This window comes from Salvelinus alpinus, chromosome 33 (assembly GCF_045679555.1).
Source record: "Salvelinus alpinus chromosome 33, SLU_Salpinus.1, whole genome shotgun sequence".
NCBI lineage: Eukaryota > Metazoa > Chordata > Actinopteri > Salmoniformes > Salmonidae > Salvelinus > Salvelinus alpinus.
Genome location: NC_092118.1, coordinates 24,948,999 through 24,970,262, shown reverse-complemented (window position 1 = coordinate 24,970,262; position 21,264 = coordinate 24,948,999). Strand labels below are relative to the sequence as shown.

General features: G+C 42.7%; 2 protein-coding genes across 4 annotated transcripts in view; one reads left to right on the top strand and one right to left on the bottom strand.

The window, feature by feature from the left end:
* The window catches only part of LOC139562787 (leucine-rich repeat-containing protein 49-like), a 59,124-nt gene extending 48,656 nt beyond the window's left edge, over positions 1-10,468 (bottom strand). For 2 of the 3 annotated variants that reach the window (XR_011672445.1, XM_071380825.1), the window contains exons 1-7: positions 10,236-10,468; positions 9,881-9,949; positions 9,623-9,698; positions 9,303-9,533; positions 9,011-9,119; positions 8,049-8,252; positions 6,797-6,863 (exon numbers count right to left, since the gene is read on the bottom strand). Coding sequence is in view for 2 of the 3 variants with exons in the window: in XM_071380825.1 (XP_071236926.1) it covers positions 6,797-6,863; positions 8,049-8,252; positions 9,011-9,119; positions 9,303-9,533; positions 9,623-9,698; positions 9,881-9,949; positions 10,236-10,301 (822 nt within the window). In the remaining variant the exon portion in view is untranslated. The remainder of the gene's footprint in view (positions 1-6,796; positions 6,864-8,048; positions 8,253-9,010; positions 9,120-9,302; positions 9,534-9,622; positions 9,699-9,880; positions 9,950-10,235) is intronic. The other variant, XM_071380827.1, reaches the window with a different exon arrangement.
* A 2,915-nt stretch (positions 10,469-13,383) lies between these two features.
* On the top strand, positions 13,384-19,168 carry LOC139562946 (la-related protein 6-like). Its single transcript, XM_071381141.1, has 3 exons — positions 13,384-14,157; positions 16,112-16,310; positions 16,942-19,168. The coding sequence occupies exons 1-3, from the start codon at positions 13,427-13,429 to the stop codon at positions 18,058-18,060; spliced, it is 2,049 nt and encodes a 682-aa protein (XP_071237242.1). The 5' UTR covers positions 13,384-13,426; the 3' UTR covers positions 18,061-19,168.
* The last annotated feature ends 2,096 nt before the right edge of the window (positions 19,169-21,264 follow it).

The window sequence follows — 21,264 nt, the reverse complement described above, 5'->3', positions numbered from 1 at the left end:
TATATAATAATTTTAGCTGAAAAGCACAAAGTCTAGAATCTTGCATTGTTTTATATATCAACTCATACCATGGAATCGGTACATCAAAAATCTCTTCCCAACTATTTTGCAATCTGTATGGCAGTTGTCAACATCCTGGTCCTCAAATGAAACTGGTATACTTTCCTATTTATGCTATTTTTATTCCTTTGCAAATTTTGATCCTTTATATTGGGCAGACAGACAAGTTCCCTACCTCCTCCTGCTGCCACCAGCCTCCTCCATTTTTGGGGCAATGCTGTAATCAATTGGTTGTACTCTTGGATTGAGCAGACCTTTCCGTACAATTATGATAACTCCATGAAAGACATAACTCTACCATTCCAATTTACAATATCATTTAAGAACAAAATACCCTTTTCAAACATCTTTCCCATAAAAACAGGTATTTTATCAACCAGCACATTTGAGTTCAGCCATAATATTTGTTGTAATATTTGTCATATCTTTTCAGGGGGATGAAATTGAAATTGTAGCCAGCTCTGCAATGCTTGATTGAAAAAGAGAGATACTTTGAAAAAAGTATCATTTTCAATTAATCGAAAATGAGACATGGCAATCTACACAAAGGCAAAAAGGCAATTTTTAAACAATGGATGAGCTTTTCTTAGTAATGTACTTGAGAACCATTTAGGGTTCAAATAAAACTTTTGAATGAGTGAAGCTTTTAGAGAGAGGTTTAGTGCTTTTATATTTAATAATCTCAACCCACCCAATTCATATTCATTATATAGATAGGCACGTTTTATTTTGTCTGGTTTAGCGTCCCAGATAAAGCAAAATATTTTTTGCTCATATGATTTGAAAAAACTAATCATCAGGAGTAGGCAGTGCCATAAGTGAGTAAACTGAGATATGACTAAGGAGTTAATCAAGGCAATTTTTCCATACATAGACGGGTATTTACCTCTCCGTGGTTGCAGGATCTTGTCTATTTTTACAAGTTTTCTATTGAAATTCATTGTGGAGAGCTTATTTATATATTTTGTGATATGAATACCGAGTATGTCTACCGAAATGTCTACCCATTTTATAGGTAAACTGCAGGGTAATGTAAAAGTTTTATTTTTTAAGGATCCAATACGTAATATTGTAAACTAATCATAATTAGGTTTTAGTCCAGAGAGTACACAAAAGTTATCTAGATCTTCAATGAGACATTGCAGGGATCTAGCTTGCGGACTTAATATAAAACTTGAGTCATCGGCATACATGGACACGTTTGTTTTTAAGCCTTGGATTTCTAATCCTCTAATGTTGTTTTTGGATCTGATTTTAATAGCTAGCATTTCGATGGCCATAACGAATAGATATGGTGACAGCGGACACCCTTGTTTAACACCTCTTGACAATTCAAAACTCTTTGAGAAGTAGCCGTTATTTGCTATTTTACACCTGGGGTTGCTATACATTATTTTTACCCATTTTATCAGAGAATTACCGAAATTGAAGAAAATCAGTCATTTATAAATAAAATCCAGTCTTACTTTATCAAATGCCTTTTCAAAATCCTCCCATAAATACCATTCCTGGCTTCTTATATGTTTCATGATGTTCTATTATTTGTAGTAGTTGTCGTATATTATCTCCAATGTATCGTCCATGTAAAAAACCTGTCTGATCAGGATTAACAATACCTGGTAAAACCCTTTTAATCCTGAGTGCTATGCATTTTGCTAGTATTTTTGCATCACAACATTGAAGTGTAAGGGGCCTCCAGTTTTTTTTAGATAGACTGGATCTTTATATTTGCCATCTGGGTCTTGTTTTAATAATAGAGAAATCAGACCTTCCTGATGAGTACCTGATAGACTACCATTTCTATAGGAGTAGTTAAAACAATCTAACAATGGAGCTTTTAGTATATCAAAAAATACATGATATACCTCTACCGGTATGCCATCAAGCCCTGGGGTTTTTCCAGACTGAAAGGATTTAATAGTCTCAAAAAGTTCTTCCTCTGTAATTTGGCCTTTGCACTGATCTTTCTGTACATTTGTTAATTTTCCTTTTTTTTTTTTGGAAGGAAGGAATTCCTTACCATAATCTTCATTCAGTGAGAAAGGATGAGATGGAAAAGAGAACATCTGCCTAAAATAATTTGCTTCCTCTTTTAAAATATCATCCGGAGAATCATAGATGACTCCGTATTCAGTAACGAGTTTCTGCAAATTATTTTTGTTAGCGTTCCTGTATTGGAGATTCAGGAAGAATTTTGTGCATTTTTCTCAATATTCCATCCAGTTTGCTTTACTTATGTAATAGATTACATTAGATCGTTCTTGAATAAGTTCCTCAAGTTTTTTTTGTTTTTCCTCTCTTATTTTGTATCTCTGTAGTATCACTTTTATTGCTATCTACCTGTACTATTAGTTCATGGACTTCCCTTGTTAGTCTTGTCTCTTTAGCCAGAAACTGCTTTTTTATTATTGATGAATATTGAACTGAATGACCCCTGAAGGTACATTTAAAGGTATCCCAAACAATAAGTATATTATACTGAAAAAGTATATTGGAAAAATTTAGTTATAAATGATTTTGTCTTAGTTAAAAATAAGCTGTCCTCCAGTAAACTTTGATTCAATTTCCAATATCCCCGTCCACGTGGAAAATCTGTAAGAGTTATGTGAATGCCAATTAGATGATGATCCGATCGCATTCTGTCTCCTATTAAAACTGTTTTAACCTTTGATGCAAGAGAGAAAGAGATAAGAAAGTAGTCAAGACGACTAGCTTGATTAAGTCTCCTCCATGTATATCTCACTAGGTCGGGGTTTTCTAGTCTCCAAATATCCACTATTTCTAATGTGTCCATAATATTTGTGATTTCCTTAAGGGCACGGTGATGATAGTTTGTAGAGTGATTACCTTTACGGTCCATTGAGGTACTTAACACTGTGTTATAGTCTCCTACCATAATGATTAGATCATTTGTTCCCTGTAAGTTCAATAAATTGGTATAAATGTTTTCGAAGAAGTGTGGATCATCCTGATTTGGACCATATAGATTAATGAGCCAAGTCTCTTTTTTGTCCACTTTCATATTCAAAAGGATCCACCTTCCTTGCGAATCATTCCTATTTGCATTTTCAGAGCAAAATTTTTGTTAATTAATATCATCACACCCTTTGAGTTCCTTTGTCCATGACAGAAAATTATTTCACCACCCCATTCCTTTTACCACGCAACTTCATCTAAGGATGTAGAGTGAGTTTCCTGTAAACAGTATATGTTAAATTCCTTTTCTTTTAGCCATGTAAAGACTGATCTTCTTTTTTAATAATCTGCTAAACCGTTACAATTATAACTGGCTATACTAGAGCTCCATTTTTATGGAATGGTCTGCCTATCCATGTGAGAGACGCAGACTCGGTCTCAACCTTTAAGTCTTTATTGAAGACTCATCTCTTCAGTAGGTCCTATGATTGAGTGTAGTCTGGCCCAGGAGTGTGAAGGTGAACGGAAAGGCACTGGAGCAACAAATCGCCCTTGCTGTCTCTGCCTGGGGCTGAGTCACTGGCTTACTGGTGCTCTTCCATGCCGTCCCTAGGAGGGGTGCGTCACTTGAGTGGGTTGAGTCACTGACGTGATCTTCCTGTCCGGGTTGGCGCCCCCCCTCGGGTTCGTGCCGCGGGGGAGATCTTCGTGGACTATACTCGGCCTTGTCTCAGGATAGTAAGTTGGTGTGGGGGCTCTGCTTTGGCAAAGTGGGTGGGGTTATATCCTGCCTGTTTGGCCCTGTCCGGGGGTATCGTCGGACGCCCCGTCGCCCCACAGTGTCTCCAGACCCCTCCTGTCTCAGCCTTCAGTTTATGTGTCGGGGGCTAGGGTCAGTCTGTTATATCTGGAGTATTTATCCTGTCCTATCCGGTGTCCTGTGTGAATTTAAGTATGCTCTCTAATTCTCTCTCTCTTTCTCTCTCTCTCTCTCTTTCCCTCTTTCTCTCTCTCGGAGGACCTAAGCCCTAGGACCATGCCTCAGGACTACTGAGCCTGAAGACTCCTTGCTGTCCCCAGTCCACCTGGTCGTGCTGCCGCTCCAGTTGCAACTGTTCTGCCTGCGGCTATGGAACCCTGACCTGTTCACCGGATATGCTACCTTGTCCCAGACCTGCTGTTTTCAACTCTAGAGACAGCAGGTGCGGTAGAGATACTGTGAATGATCGGCTACGAAAAGCCAACTGACATTTACTCCTGAGGCGCTGACCTGTTGCACCCTCTACAACCACTGTGATTATTATTATTTGACCCTGCTGGTCATCTATGAACATTTGAACATCTTGGACATGTTCTGTTATAATCTCCACATGGCACAGCCAGAAGAGGACTGGCCACCCCTCATAGCCTGGTTCCTCTCTAGGTTTCTTCCTATGTTCCAGCCTTTCTAGGGAGTTTTTCCTAACCACCGTGCTTCTACACCTGCATTGCTTGCTGTTTGGGGTTTTAGGCTGGGTTTCTGTACAGCACTTTGTGACATCAGCTGATGTAAGAAGGGCTTTATAAATTTGATTGATTATAAATACATTTTATTATAGCTGTCTATTTGTACAGTAAGTTGTCCAGCTGCCAGTAGTGAATAGTGGTATCTCAGTTATGGAGTTCTGACAATAGGCCCAGGTGTATTAAGTCCCCCAAATGCCTCTCAAAATACTGTTGTTATTGGACAGAGACTAGAGAGACAGGCAAGAGACGTTGAGATTGAAACAACTTTTGTTATGACTGCTGACAAATACAACAGAGTGAGGTAATGTTCCACTCCAACTGAGGCTTCCCAGTGGTGTTCTCTTTGATTCACAGTTCCACCATGGCTCCAATGAAAAGCATTCTCTCTGTCTCAAGTCCACTTTAACACAAGTCAGCACATGGCTAAACTAATCTCAGCCCTGGCTGGGACTGGGACATCATCCTCTGCAAAGCTAAAAAAGCCAGAGGGTCCACTCCACACTGGCTGTATCTTTCACTGAACAGTAATTTTACATCTCTCGTCAGGGCAGATTAGATCATCTCATCTGAAAATATTTAACTGGGTTGTGTTACAGATAACTGTAGAACTGCTTTCTGTTGGGGTGGATCACGCATCCAAAATATGTTACAGTGGTTCCCCACTCATTTTAGAGAGGAGGAACATGAGAGGTCAGGGGACTGTTGAAGTTTTAATGTCCTATAGGGATATTTGCTCTGCAGGCAGGGTCACATCTGTCCTTTATATGTCTAAAAATAAAAATGGCAAAGTGCATTGTAAGTTTCAAATAGTTTCATAATGAAGTTAAATATTGTCTGTTTGATTAATGATTTTGAATTTCTAATGTAATTCATTGTAGACATCATATACTGGTACTCCTTGCATTCCTGATACAATAAATGTAGTGCCATTCAAAAACTCTCAAGGGATAAAAAATGTTGTAGCCTTGTCCTCATTGAATAGCAGCCGTTATCGCTAGTGTCAACTAGATACAGAGGAACATATTGTGAGCACAATCCATCACTCAACCAATGAAAGGACAGGTTATTTATCAATATGATGTCATTCTCTAACTCCAGGACCTGGTCAATGGGGTTGAATGTCCTTCCTTCCCAAAGAGATATTCCTCTTGAACATTTCCAACAAACTGGAAATACGACAACTTCCTATCCCCAGAGCACATCTCCCTTCTGGGTAAAACGAGAGGCCAGGCAGGGGTGATTTGAAATAAGGGCAGAAATGATCCCTTATTTGTGGTCATACATAGGTGACTTAAACACTGCTGTACTTTGGGAAGTACAAATGTGGTAAGAGAAAGAGGAAGACACAGTATGTTTCGTGGTCAGAAGTCACTGGAAAACAACGGCTGCTAGGTAGATTAACAGAAACCAATGTTTAATTGGGAATGAGAGTATGAGACACATGAAAAAGAGCAGCCGGAGTCAGAGAGAGGAGTCTCACAGGGACTCTGGGTTGACTTTCACTGGAGCAATGTGGGCGATATACTGGCAGCACATTTCAAACAACCAGCACTGCGGACAGATGACTTTTCAATCCTATCCTCTTTTTACAGGTGCTGGCAAAATCCTGATTTGACACCAGTATTACTGTGATCCCCTCTCTTCACAGGCTTTTAATACATTGTGACAGCAGCCAGATCATACTGTAGGCCTATCTAAGGAGAAAAGATCATCAAATCGGCCTTCGCTCAACTTACCATTCACACTAAAATGATTTGTAGAACAGCTTTATCAGGTTTTCCTTCATTGTAAAAGGAACAGAAATAGCCTTGCCTGTTAGAGAAATTACAGTAATTGAAGAAGAACTGTAAGGTAACCCAGAGCAAGACTGGAATGTGTAAGTAGTAAGCTCCTAAATATGTTTTAATTTGGTGGGAAAATAAAAGAAAGGTAAAGTACTCTAGTAACAATGGCTGAGAGAGCACCGAGTTTCAACTAAAAGTACAAATATAACTCACTGCTTTCACACAACTGAATATAGAATGTACTCAAAAGCCTCACAACAGGAACTAATGTGTTTGCTTTCCTGCAGTCAAGCCTGCTTGAGCTTAACTGTAGGGGCCCAGAGTCAGTGACGTAGTAACCAACCAGCAGTATGGGGGAGGTGGTAGTGCCTCTCTGCTCTTGCTGAACCTCACAGCTAGATATCACAGTCACCCACTGGTCACAGTATTGCAAACAACATTACAGACAATAAATGCATGTGGGTGTATATTTGGAGAACAAAAAGGAATGTAAGTGAAGTTATAATTTTCTAAGGTTTGAAACATGGTACCTGATTGCCATGCAAGTCCAGAACATCTAGTTTAGTCAGGTTATCCAGACTGCATATCCTCTGGATTCTGCAAAACATTAAACAGACAATAATATTAACATCACCCTCTCTGGTATTCTATACAAGATAGCTCTCCTATAACACAATGTTACTATGACAAAGAGCTGGTATCCCATCTGCTAACTGAATGGTTACCAGGCACAGGAAATGGGATTGTCAAAGAGCGGTAGGAATTTATTTTCTACTGATGGGAAGTTGACTGTTTTCCACTGTACTGTCGTCAAGGATTGTCTATAAAGACCAAACTGTAACTTAGGGAAGTTAGGTTACAGTCCCTTGGAAATTCTATCAGAAACCTAAATCTGTGGTATGCTTTGCTTGAAAGGTACCGCGGACTGTTCTGAAAGTGGGTTCTAAAAAGACAAATGTCAGGTTTTACAGACTCTGGAACAAAACCAGACCTCACCGATGGGATCTCGGTGGCATTTGCCATGATTTGTGACTTTAATCTTCCTCCCTCCTGACCTTTAGTTTTAAAGTAAGGTGATGTTAGATGTAAGATTCACAAAAGAGAGCAGTGGTAGGGTTTTGTACTGAAATTGGGCACCTGCAGGAAAGTACTTTTCAATGGAGGTTGATATATAGGCTAGCTGTGCTGTGGCAGTCATACAGTATCACTTAATCCAAAAAGCAGGATGTGCATATCCCTACGGTAACATCTTTATAAATGTAACGAAAAATCCCACCAAAAAAAGACACCATAAAAAGTTTTTCATCTGACTGGGAGACCCATGGGGCAGCGCACAATTGGCCCAGCATCGTCCGGGTTAGGGGAGGGTTTGGCCGGCAGGGATGTCCTTGTCCCACCGCGCTCTAGCGATTCCTGTGGCGGGCCGGGCGCATGCACACTAACACGGTCGCCAAGTGTACAGTGTTTCCTCCGACACATTGATGTGGCTGGCTTACGGGTTAAGCGGGCATTGTGTCAAGAAGCAGTGCGGCTTGGTTGGGTTGTGTTTCGGAGGACGCATGGCTCTCGACCTTCGCCTCTCTCGAGTACGTATGGGAGTTGCAGCAATGGGACAAGACTGTAAATACCAAATGGATTTCACGAATTTGGGGAGAAAAATGGGTAAAAGTTATTTTTTTTAAGTTTTCTCATCTGTCCTTCAACCCATGCACTGTAAAAGCACTGAAATGAGTGGGAGCTCCTATCCTATTGTTCTGTATGCTGGAGAGACATAACACAAACCTGTTCTTGCCCAGCATAAGCACTCTGAGAGAGGCCAGGGCTGAGATGCCAGACATCTGGGAGATGTGGTTGTCATACAGGTCTAGGAAGGCCAGGTGCCGCAGATGAGACAGATTGTGGATGTGCGTGATGAGGTTGTGCTGAAAGTTAAGCAGCCGCAGCCTACCCATGCCCTCCAGCAGGGGACACTCCTCCAGACCACGCCTGACACTCAAAACACAAAAGCATTGTCAACAACACCACTCTGTGAGAGGATGACCCTGTATTATCTTGTTATGATGCAGAGGAGAGAGGGCTCACAGTAAAAAAGGTACATGCCACTTGATACCACACTGTCTGCCTTCCAACACTGGCACGCAGGGTTCAGGAGATCTCATTATTCTAAGTGGATGAGGCTATGGATATGGTTTATTGTTGACTAGTCTCTTCCGAGTCCCCAACAAAAGGATGATCCGGTTTTCAGGGGAATTGGAAAGAGAGCCTGTGACGGGACTTGTTCAGTTGCCAAACGTTCTTGAACGTTGCAGATAGAAATGCCGTGAATTGAGCTGATGTGATTCCTTATTCTACATATCAGAGATGCAAGTTTGATCTACATAGCCAATTTCTATCTGAATGTTCCAAAACGTTCAATCCTGCTGAACGTGCCCCGCCACACTCCATCTTAACTCCTCCTCCAAATTTACTGGATTGCTTGAATAGTGCAGAAGAGAACTTCCCCCGACAGTTTTTTTTCTTCTCATCAAGACCAGTATGTGGAGGATCTAGTTTCAGGTGTTTCTTTTATGCCTGCAACTTTGACATGCACTTGTCAGAGGGCAGGATAATCTTTATGAGGGACTTTGCTGCACCCTACTGGTTTATCCAAGCAATTACAAACTTGGCAATCCATTGCATGACAGTGTATTGAGAAGCTCAACAAAGACCTCTGAACAAACAAAGCCATGAGTGTTTTAGCCTACCTGTCCAAATCTATTCGCTCAGGACTCAAAGCACAGTCATCACGGGAACGAAAGTCAATTGGAAAACCAGAGGGAGAATTCTCACTCAATGTTATGGCATCACCTGGTCCTGTTACAAAGACGCATTTGTTCAGAAAAGCATTTTTCAAAGTAATCAGGTTTTACATGTCCAGAAATGTTTAACTTGAGCACAGAGCAGAACGTTCCATTAGACTGCCTTTGATCCATGAAAAAAAGCAGGGAGGCTGGCATTGCTGAAGAGAGGGGGAGGATCCTGAGTGCGGCCACTCACCAGTTGGCAGGGTGAGGGGTGAGGTACTGTGGGAGTAGATGGCCCCTGCACTGTGGGTTGCTCTCCTAGGCTTCACTCTGTGTGGCTGTGGCCCCAGGTCCCCAGTCAGCCCACTGGGTAGAGCAGCAGCAGGGGGTAGGAGGGGACGCTCAGGGCCCATAAACTCATTGACAAACGCCAGCACAGGGGCACAGGGCCTGCCACGGCCACTGTGTGCATTAGGCCTGCTGTCTGGAGAGAAAAGTAAATGGTGAGACAGAGAAGACAGGGACAGGTAAGAGACTGTCACAGTGTCTTGTAATTTAGTCAGGTAGAAGTACCTTGTCTTGGTGGAATCATTTTCATGGTGTCCATGTTTATCTCTTTTGTAAAGTCTTTAGACCATCGGACGTCCAGCTGTCAAATAAAACATTTAATGAATTAGCAATATATTACTTTGATAATTAAAGGGTACTCAAGACACAATGTCATGCTTTCCATGTTCATGCATTGTCTCATTAAAAAAATAATTTGGGGAATGGGGACATGAGTATAAATACAACTCCTCACTGTGGATCTCCCTACAAATGCAAACTCACTGGTCTCTGAACATTTCTCTCTGGTATTTGAGAGTTCACTGCTGTAAAGTGCAGTTTATAGCTGTTGACCTGTGGGGAATGACAGAAAAGGATGAGGCAACTTAAGACTGGCAATTGTAACAATAGGGTGACAACAACAAAGCCAAGACCACTTGATAATATTCATTCATTTGTGGAGCAACAACATGCAACCCAGCCCCTGTAACGTTAGCTAGATAGATAGCAATCTTGCTCATTTATGTGACTGTTACAGAGTTGCATTAGCTTTCTGGATAAGCTAGCTAGCTTGCTAACTTTTGCCTAATAAAGACAGAGAGGAAGTAAAGATGATTTATTGTGGACACATCATTCTTACCGTGGGAGAAAGACACCTTCCTGTAATGGCTGTATTGTTGTTGGTCTGTTGTCTTTGTGGCCGCATTTTTGCTAGTGTTACCGTTGCTAGCCAGTCAGCTTGCTATAATGTGGCTAACTAACCAGTTTTGTTGGTTGTTTAACGTCAATGTTTAATCTTTTGAAATGTATTGTTGTGAGCTGATGACACCGCACTCACTTCCCTGGCAACGGCCATCGTTTCTATGGAAACGACACCACGTCTAACTTGGTTACACCACATCCTGTCTCAATATAAGACATTCCGCCAACAACCCCAAATATTAAAGGTTCCGCGTGTAGAATAACCGGTATAATATGAAATTAAATAGAATAGAATGGAATATATCATTATTGTTCATTTGGTTAGGACTGAAAATCCAACTTCTGCCTAATCGACTTTTTAGATGTCTTCTACTCTGCATTCCACTATACTGTTATCCCCGGAGCTAAAGCCTAGGTATTAGGTTACCTGTTATCAAGTCTCAGGCAAGGTTATCACCTTCTCCGCAATGACCCCGGTTTATAGGAATCACTGACCAAATCTGGGTCACGCCACCAATTTGACAAGAATGTGTTAGCCTGCTAAGCTAAACCATAGGTCTCCGGTTTCAGGCAAGGTTAGGCTATCACGCACCTAACCGCCTCCATTATTCATTTGCATGAGCGATACAAGTAAGGACGTAATCCAAAAACAGATTTCAGAGCCATGTCCTCTTACACCATTATTGATGCATTCATAAACACTTTTTTAAAGAAAAAACTCTCCACCGGTGACCCTCTCATTGTTATAAAGCTTTGGTTACACTGTCTCAGCTGGAAAAGATAAGTGCTAGGAAAGGACTCTCACTCAGACTCATCAAAGCGACATCCCACACACATGCTCATCACAAGGATCATCTATTCATAAAACTGACAAATTTGTGGGAGATGATGTTGTAATCTTATGTGACAAGCAGATAATGGGATGCTCTATATAAATGACAGTTCTTCCACAATTGACCTACCTACTTCTGTTGTGACACAATGTCACTTTTGTAATAATTTATTTACCACATACACAAAAAATAATGGTCAGCATACTTCAGAGATAATTGTCCCACATCAAAGCTCATAATTATGGTTCTGCAGTCAACCACTTCTGCAGGCATTTTATAAGGGCATAATGAAGTGGATTGTATGAATGTGATATATATCTCACAATTGCCAATAAAAAACATGCCGCTAAGACACAGGGATCAATGTAAATTGTCTGTCGTTATGTATTATGCATGGGGACTTGGCCAGTCAGAGCTCTCTGGGGTACAGCGTTCTATAAATATCTTGTCTGACTCAGAATGAGGGAGTGACGTGGAGCAGAAGTAAAATGCTGCACTCATCTGTAAATCGAAAAACATAAGATCTAGCAGCCTTTAGGGAGTAACAGAATCCTGAATAAGACAAAAAAAGAAACATTGTATTTTTTGTTGACTATAACATTAAGCAAACCCTTCAATATCAGTAGGTAGTTATATACTGTAGGTTACAGCACCGGGCATTTACAGACTGCGAACAATAGAGATTTTCTGTCAAAGAAAGGTGCTGGATTCTGGCCCCACAGTGTCAGTTTGTTCCACATACAGTAATAGCTTACGTACATGTGTGCATGGATGAGAAACACACACCTTCTGACAGTCACCTTGGACAGACTCACAAAGGATTCTCTATTATCACCAGGGCATGTATATTTGCAAAGACATACATGCATATTTTCCTTCAACTTTACTCCAAATGTCTTTCATTCAAGGCAGGATTGCCCAATCAAGTATCAGATGATTTTGTGAAAGATTGCATCACATTCACAAGCTCAAAAAGCAAAATGTTTCACAACGTTCCTAAGAATCTCATGACTACTGATTTATATACTTCCCTTCAGATTCTTCACAATTGGGACACAGTAAAAACACATATCAGATATAACTGAAGTGTAGATGGTAAATTAAACCTTGTAAAGCTTTCTCTATCCAGATGTCCAGAATGGACAAAATCATACAGACAAAAACATGTGTACATTTAAAATAAATCAACATATGTAAGATGTTTCCAGTGGCGATAAGGATTACAAAAGTACACCCTTGTTGTTGAATGTTAAGTGCAGGCGAATAGAAGTCACAATTGCATTCAGTCTGGACAAAGAGGAAATACCAGCTCTCTGATCAAGAAAGGGGTGCTCATTTTAACTCAGCTCATTTTAACTCAGCTCAGTTTACAGCAAATCAGCTTACTCCTGCCAAAGGTGTCCCAAATAGCAGCCTATTCCCTATGTGCCCTGGTCAATTGTAGTGCACTTTAAATGGAATATGGTGCCATTTGGGGTGCAACCCATGTCTCTGTTGGGGCACAACCCATGCCTCTATTGGGGTTGTTTCCTGCTGCAGACACCTGACAGATAAGCTGTTGAAGGGTTGTTTGGATCATCTTCCTGCAGGGCCATTATCTGATTGATGTCTGCTCCTGGCTTGTGGCACTGGGAGGTATGACACTGCCACTGTGGCTGCTGCAGCAGGACATGTGCTTCAGAGTATGAGTCGGTCCACCAGCTGTACAACTCTTGCCAACAGGGTGGAAAAAACATTAAGTAATCCCAGGCTTGGCAACAGTATTAGCAATGGTGTAGCAGTTGTGGTGTGGGTGATGGTTTAAGAGTCCATGTAGGATATGATACACACCTACAATTAAAAACAGTCAGCGAGTGTCATAAGCGCACTAAAGGTTTGGAGATAATAGATCATGAATTGGATCATTGGCATTACCAATGCCAAATCCTGACATCTTCAAATCTGTGTTAATAATTTTGTTGCAAAGGGCTACTTTTTTATAGGCCTACACATCATCTCATAGTAAAAGCCACTGCTGACAGTAATGCCTCATGACACTGTATACACTGGTGTCATTTATTTGTGTCCTTCCCCACAGCAAATCCCTCAACAACCCCTGCGGTCTAACGCTAAAAGCCTATTATCCAATTTGCAGGTTCAAAGAAATGGGTCGGCCTTCATGATTGGTGCATTGCAATTTCCCCAATTGCGGAACAGCACGTGTAATTTACACTTCTACTTCCCCCTATTTAGGACACGTGTGAAATAGCAGCCATTTCTTAACTAGAAATAGTGACAAAGGGAAAAATACACAAAAATGCAAGCATTGGTAAACGCATTTATCCGTTGTCTCCATTTTCTCCTCCCTCCCTCTTGGCTTCATCTTGGGTTTTACTGGTGGGTTGGGGATGAGTGCGGAAAGATGACATGGCCCAATCCCAGAGCTCGTTTCAAAAGCAGATCGCTTCTTACATATCAGGAAGTAACAACACAAGACGGCTCCATCCCCTCGGTCTCCCCAGCTCCTAGCTGCGTCTCGCTAGCTGCTAACTCCACGCCACCCCAGGGTTCTCCGTGGGGTAAAATTTGGGGGCTCTGGCCAGCTGTGGAGCGCATCTTCGGGACGTCCTTGACCATCCACCGGTGTGGGTGTCAAAGGCGTCGAGGTGTATGTGCCCCGTGTTCTGCAGACTTCAATTGTTGTAGTACAAGGAATAAAGGCATTCAGGAAAGCACTACCACTGGTGTAGCCGAGGAGAAAGTGAACAAACCGGGAGAAAACGCCTTTATTTCGGGTAAAATGACGAGTGCCACCATGGAGTTTCGGAAACATATCGAATCTGTATCAGGTTCGTCAGCGGGACGGGAAATCGATGAGGTGGTAATTGTGGATCAACACCTGCAAGAGATGGGGACTCAAGTGACGATAACAGTGGCTATTCAGGCGGCAGACGACGAGGAACCAGAGGAGGAGGTGTCCTCAAACAATCTCGATTTCCTCGGAGGCAGCTGTAGTGAAGATGAGTTTGGAAGACATGATAAATCCAGGTAAATGCTTTGTCTTCTAATGGCATGTCTGACTAACTGACTAATGACATGTGTTTGTTATTGGAATAAACCTCGTAGGCTAAAATACTGCAATACTTTATTTTGTCGTTTGGTGTGTTATTTTAGTGTGAACTTCAATTCCACAGTGAAGGGCTATGGTAATTGCCAGACAGCTTCTAACCACCTGTAGACGGGCATTGTAATCCCACTGACGTAAGAGAGGCCGATTTGGATGGTACCTTTACACATTGCTCTAATTCCCCTGCGTCATCCCCTGCTATTTCAACCAGGACTCGGGGGTAGACGTAACATAGTAAATGTGAATCCTGGACACGCCTATTAGTATGAGATGTGACGTTTCATATGGTATGTATTCATTTGTGGATGTCATTTACATTTACATTTAAGTCATTTAGCAGACGCTCTTATCCAGAGCGACTTTCATCATCCATTTTGTGTGACATGTTAGGAATTATAATTCGTACAATATTACAAATTTGCAACGTGACATGTTTTGAATTCCACGTTTATATTTTTCCGCTTTGTTGTGGTTAACGTTAGTTAGGTGGTTAAAGCAGTGGTTCTCTAGTACCCCCCCCCCCCCCCAACAGCACACATTTGTGTTGTAGCCTCTGACAAATGTGAGAGCCTAATTTAATGACAAGTAGAATCAGGTCTGCTTGTCCAGGGGCTACAATACAAATGCATACTGTTGGGGGTACTCGAGGACTTGCGTTGGGAAACACTGGGTTAAAGGGGAAGGGTTACCTATCATGCAAAGTAGCTAAAAAGTAGTAATCCGTGATTAAATTCTAACGCACAACCTTTGGATTGCTAGAGGTTTGCCGACTAACCACCGTACTTTAGTTTTTTGCCTTAACTAACCTTCTGTCTTAACCAAACGAAACATATTCTACTAAATTGAGTGTTCAGATTTACATTTACTATGTGATGTCTAGTCTGAGACCAGGCTGGCTATTTTTGCCCTTGTAAATTCCTGTGACCCAGTGCTAACGTATAGGCTACGTGGTTGGTATGTTTAATTTAGGTAGTCTGAATTGAATGAATATTCTTAGCCAGGTCAGCCAATACATCATAGTCAGTCTTGCGGTGTTCCTCACTTGCAACAATGTTGCACTTGTTTGGGGGCATGGAACATTTCAGTTTTCACGTGATACTTTTGTAACCAGTGAACTACTCGTTGATACTCTTGACCAGTTTATTGTGGCAGGGGAGAATCGCAGAGGATGACTCGGTCTACAATAATTGGTCCCTTTACAGTGGAGTGTGCGGGGGAGGTGTTGCGTAGGGCTTCCCCTGACTTTAAAACAGTGGGTTGGATGCTGTGATCATTAGGTTGTCTGTTCTGTCTGGGGTGTTCGACCAGTGTCTTGCCTAGCCTGTGGTATGGGATCGCTGTGTGAGGAGGATGACTCATCCACACAGTAATGTCATTCAGACCTTCACTCTTATCACAGCCAGCGATGCCGGCCTGGCATACCTGTGCAAATGTTAAAGCCCTCTGTCAATAGAGCTTTGATTAAACCTTTGATTTGGTGTTGTAGGCAGTAAATTACTGCATTGTTTGATTTTAAAGTCTGGCTGATATGGTAAATAGCCCTGTCCCTGTGGGGGAGGCATGTGGTGGAGATCAGTGACTCTGCACTCTTCAGATGGAGGTCTTAACGATTTCTGCTCATGTTGGTGGGACACTCTGTGGTGTTGAGGTTCTGGCAGAGAGCAGTGTGACGGTCACACCGTGGTTAAGCAGCCTGTCACTACTGTCACAGGAAGAATCTGAAAATGAAATCTGAGGAAAGAGTCAAGATGGCAGCTCTTTTCAGCATGTTGCCATGGGTAATGACTGAGGCTGTTTTGATCAATTCTCCTGCCAAATCGGTTAAGCTCCTGCCTTGTCTCTGTGAACTGGCATGTTATCCGTTTTCTTTCTCAGTGGCGCTGGCACAAGTGGTGGTGAGCTGGAGGAGGAGAGCTGGCAGCCCCCAGACCCAGAGCTGACCCAGAAGCTGGTGGCCCAGATCGAGTACTACCTGTCGGATGAGAACCTGGAACACGATGCCTTCCTGCTCAAACACGTCCGACGCAACAAGCTGGGCTTCGTTAGTGTCAAACTGCTCACCTCCTTCAAGAAGGTAATGTTTGATCTCCTGCTGACAGTTTGGTTTCTTGATTTTGAAATTGGAATATCAATTGAATACCCTGGGGGCTCATATAACTGAATGCAACAGCTGTTCCTAGTGTCAATATGGCAAGCCGTTGGGGCTAGGAAGTGCTTTCTCACATGGGTTGGAGGCGGGAGCATCTGGTGTGAATGAGGCTCATACATACTCATTGATTTTAGCTGTTTCCTTTTTCAGTTTACACTTCCAAGAATAAGATCTGTTTTTTTCTCCTACTGGTTTAATTTCTAATGTTCACAGCTGCGTGAATACTGTAAATGTTTATTTAGTTTCTAAGAGGAGCTAACAATAACTGCACTATTTGTTGCTGTATTTAAGAAATAAAATATTTTAGGAATTGTTAAACAACACTTCTGTAGTAGCCAGTAACTTGAGATTTGCCTTTTGATAGCTGTTGATTACATAGAAATAGAATCTCATTCTAGATCTGTGGCTGCTTATGTTATCATACTGCTATCAGAACAAAGGCTTTTTAGTTTTCAGGATGTATGATAAAACCAAGGAAGTTCTATCATACAGGATGCTGCCTGTAAAAGTACTGACTTTCGCTTCCGATTATCTCTAACAGTTATTTTCTTCCCAGGTGAAGCACTTGACGCGAGACTGGAGAACAACTGCATATGCTCTGCGCCACTCGACAATACTTGAGCTAAACGATGAGGGACGCAAAGTGCGTCGCAGATCAACCGTGCCCGTGTTTTCCAGTGAATCTCTGCCAAGCCGCATGCTGCTACTCAGCGAGCTGCAGAGCTGGCCAGAGCTGGGTGTGGCGATGGAGGGTGGGGCTGGCGATGGGCGTGATGGCGGCGCTACCCAACAGGAACAACTGATGAAGCTGCTGCTGAAAGCGTTTGGAACATATGGCGCCATTGCCTCTGTGAGGGTGCTGAAGCCTGGCAAGGACCTGCCAGCCGACCTGAAGAAGCTGAGTGGCCGCTACACACAGCTGGGCACTGAGGAGTGTGCCATCGTGGAGTATGAGGAGGTGGAGGCTGCAGTCAAAGCCAACGAGGCTGTGGTCAGCGATGAGGGGACAGGGTCTCTGGGGTTGAAGGTGGTCCTGATCGGCACCAAGCCTCCCAAGAAGAAGGTGCCCAAAGATCAGCGTCAGTGCGACGAGGGAGTAGGAGGAATGAGGAAGAGTCACTCACTCAACAGTCGGGTACGGGAGCTTCAGTATCTCGACGACTCTGCCTGTAGCTCCTCAGAGACTGAGAGCAACCCCACCTCCCCCAGACTGGCCCGCAAATCCTGCTCTGTCAATAAGCTAAGTCCCACTGGAGGGGGTGCCGCCTTCCAGAACAATCACCTGAGCCCAGCTGTGTCCCCACGCACCAGCCCCTGGTCGAGCCCCCGGGCCAGCCCATGCTCCCAACGCAAGTCTCCCCACTCCCATAAGTCTCCTTTGGCCAGTGAGGGCAGACTGAGCCCTGAGGCTGGGCGACGTTGGGCGGACTACTCCTCAGACAGCAGCCTGACGCCGTCCGGTAGCCCCTGGGTCCAGAGGCGCAGGCAGGTGGCCTCCCAGGAGAGCAGCCCAGTAGGGAGCCCCATGCTGGGTCGAAAGATCCAGGGGGCAGACGGGCTTCCGCCCGGTGTAATGCGGCTACCGCGTGGGCCTGATGGAACACGTGGTTTTCACTGTGGTGTGTCCATTGGTGTTGCTGAGATGGGAGAGAAGACTGCTTCTACCCAAACCTGACACTCGGACCCCCCCTATGCCCCCAGTTCTAAAGCAGTACACTGAGTACAGCGATGAGATTTGACCCAGTCCTTTGGCCACTACAATGACATTCTTCATCCCCCGCCCCACATTTGAATGATCGTAGATTTGTTCTGTTATAGTTTGGAGTTTTGTCAGTCTTTGTTATACTTTTATACAATATTTTGTTTAAAAACATGGTGATGCCTAATTTATGAATATTTAAGATACATTTGAGTTTATGAAATTCAAAGTTGAGTACTGTATTTGACACCAGAGTAATGGTATTTGTCACCTCCATTGCCATCTGAGGAGTTGTGCATGGGGTGGGCGGAGATGTACTCCGGTAATCGTATTTGACTTTTTTATTGGAAAGTTTCCAGTGTCCTCAGTCTTAAAGTATGTGTGTAAAATCTCATAACATATTGTATGGATGGTGTGAACAGTGGTATGGGCACATGGCGTGGATATCGCCATATGCGTCTATTGTGAGTATCAATGTTATTTGCTCCTTAAACTGTGGCCATACTTTCCCTGCCAGAAGGTTGAACAGTTATCACATGGACTACTTTTTTATTTTGCCTTTTTAATTGAATTATGTTTCCTGGATGCCTAACTTGCTTCCACTCCTAGCTCTGCAAAAATTAAAAATACTGGATGGCTGGAATCTGTTTATCAGTGTATAGCCTCTGCCGAGTCCCCAACAACTGGATGTTCTGGTTTCCAGGGGAAATGGAAAGAGCCTGTGACACGACTTCCGCTTTTGGACGTTAACAAGATGCCACTTCATCTTAACTCCTCCTCATTTACTGGATTGGTTGAACAGTGTAGAAGAGAAACTCCCCTGACACTTATTTTTATTTTAAAAAATTATTTAAATTGTTTCTTGTCAAGACCAGTATGTAGGGGATCTGGTTTCAAGCGTTGCTTTTACGCCTGCTACGTTGGGTTAATCAGTGTAGCATGCTGGTAGTGGGGTATATGAGGGATGCAATGTTCAGGTTTGAGTGCAAAATGCAGATGCTCTTGAATGCTTGCCTTGACATCTGAGCTGGGGTAATGTGCAGTGCATTTTCTTTATTGTACAAAATAAATCACTAAAATTGCATTTGGCTTGTGGCAACATTTTAATTTCCTTTCGATTAGGAACACAGGCTGAATTGGATTGATGCCCCTTCCTAACGCAAGGTCAAGTGTTTATTAGCTTACACGATTGTGCAAGATTTAAATGAATACTCTAATCACATGCAAAAGACTGACAAGTGGCTTATTGGCTACATTCCACAATGATCCACCATTATCACATGAGATTGACTGCACAGATGAGAAGCGCATGAGCTGGAAGAAAGCGTGGATGTTAGTATCAATACCAGCGTTCACTGCAAAATTGGGTAACAAATTTACAGATTTCAGTCAGACTTGATAACACAGGCTACTATTCAGGTCTGTTACATAGCTGGATCTAATTGGTATTGCTTTCAAATGTTCCTTAGCAACCATAAAGGTCTGAAGCAAATCCAGTATCTCGCTGAGATGCTATGAAATCAGATGTGTGATCCAGCTTCATCAGGTTACAGATACTACATGTATCAACTTATTACTGTATGACTATTGGAAGTCAGAACTAGTGATAAAAAGATTTAACAGTTCATATAAGAAAATCAATTGAAATACATTCATTAGGCCCAAATGTATGGATTTCACGCGATTGGGAATACAGATATGCACCTGGTCACAGAACTTAACATTTTTAAGTAGGGGCGTGGATCAGAAAACCAGTCAGTATCTGGTGTGACCATTTTCCTCATGCAGCGAGACCCATCTCCTTCACGTACAGCTGATCAGGCTGATTGTGGCCTGTGGAATATTGTCCCAATCCTCTTCAATGGCTGTGTGAAATTGCTGTATATTGGCGGGAATTTGAACACGCTGTCGTACACGTCAATCCAGAGCATCCCAAACATGCTCAATGGTATGCATTCCATGGAAGAATTGGGACATTTTCAGCTTCCAGGAATTGTGTACCTCCCAGACAGTTTACCTAAACCCTTTAATGGATTCATCTAGGTTAATTCTGAAATCCATCTATATAAGACAAATAACCTAAAATAATAACCTTCACCCTCCCCACTGCCGCACCTCACATAGAGAATTAACTATCATATACAGAGGTACCATACTCTAATTCTTTTCTTCACATTGCCAAAACCTCATCTGGTCAGCTTGATGAACCAAACTACCCAATAATCCCTCTATGTAGCCTAACTCACAATCACACTTTTTGTTTACTGAGTATATTATGTACAATTATAATTCATATACTTGGCTTAACTGATTGAACAAACGTTTTGTACTTATATTTGTGGTGTGGTTCACATATAAGCTCTTTTGGGCTTCTAACCTCACCTGCACACCATTTTTAGCAGTTTTTATCAGTACTGTTTTGTCTTTCGCTTTTCTTTGGTGCGAATAAATAAAACCTAAAACCTACAGATCCTTGCGACATGGGTCGGTGCATTATGCTGAAACATGAGTTGGTGGCAGATGAATGGTACGACAATGGGCCTCAGGATCTCTTTATGGGATCTCTGTGCATTCAAATTGTCATTGGTAAAATGCAATTGTGTTGTCTGGCCATTCCATAACTCCACCACCATGAGGCACTCTGTTCACAACGTTGACATCAGTAAACCGCTGGCCCACACAACGCTATACATGTGGTCTGCGGTTGAGGCCTATTGGACGTACTTCCAAATTCTATAAAATTACATTGGAGACGGCTTATGGTAGGATGTCTTGCTCCCAGACAGACTAAATAACTTATTTTCTCGCTTTGAGGACAATACAGTGCCACTGACACGGCCCGCTACCAAAACCTGCGGACTCTCCTTCACTGCACCCGACGTGAGTAAAACATTTAAACGTGTTAACCCTCGCAAGGCTGCAGACCCAGACGGCATCCCCAGCCGCGTCCTCAGAGCATGCGCAGACCAGCTGGCTGGTGTGTTTACGGACATATTCAATCAATCCTTATCCCAGTCTGCTGTTCCCACATGCTTCAAGAGGGCCACCATTGTTCCTGTTCCCAAGAAAGCTAAGGTAACTGAGCTAAACGACTACCGCCCCGTAGCACTCACTTCCGTCATCATGAAGTGCTTTGAGAGACTAGTCAAGGACCATATCACCTCCACCCTACCTGACACC

What these genes read in the sequence shown, in the direction of transcription:
- LOC139562946 (XM_071381141.1), top strand. Translation starts at nt 13,427, where the DNA reads ATGCAAGCATTGGTAAACGCATTTATCCGTTGTCTCCATTTTCTCCTC. An exon ending in GGAAGACATGATAAATCCAG is followed by an intron (nt 14,158 to 16,111) that starts GTAAATGCTTTG and finishes TTTCTTTCTCAG; the next exon opens with TGGCGCTGGCACAAGTGGTG. An exon ending in TGCTCACCTCCTTCAAGAAG is followed by an intron (nt 16,311 to 16,941) that starts GTAATGTTTGAT and finishes TTTTCTTCCCAG; the next exon opens with GTGAAGCACTTGACGCGAGA.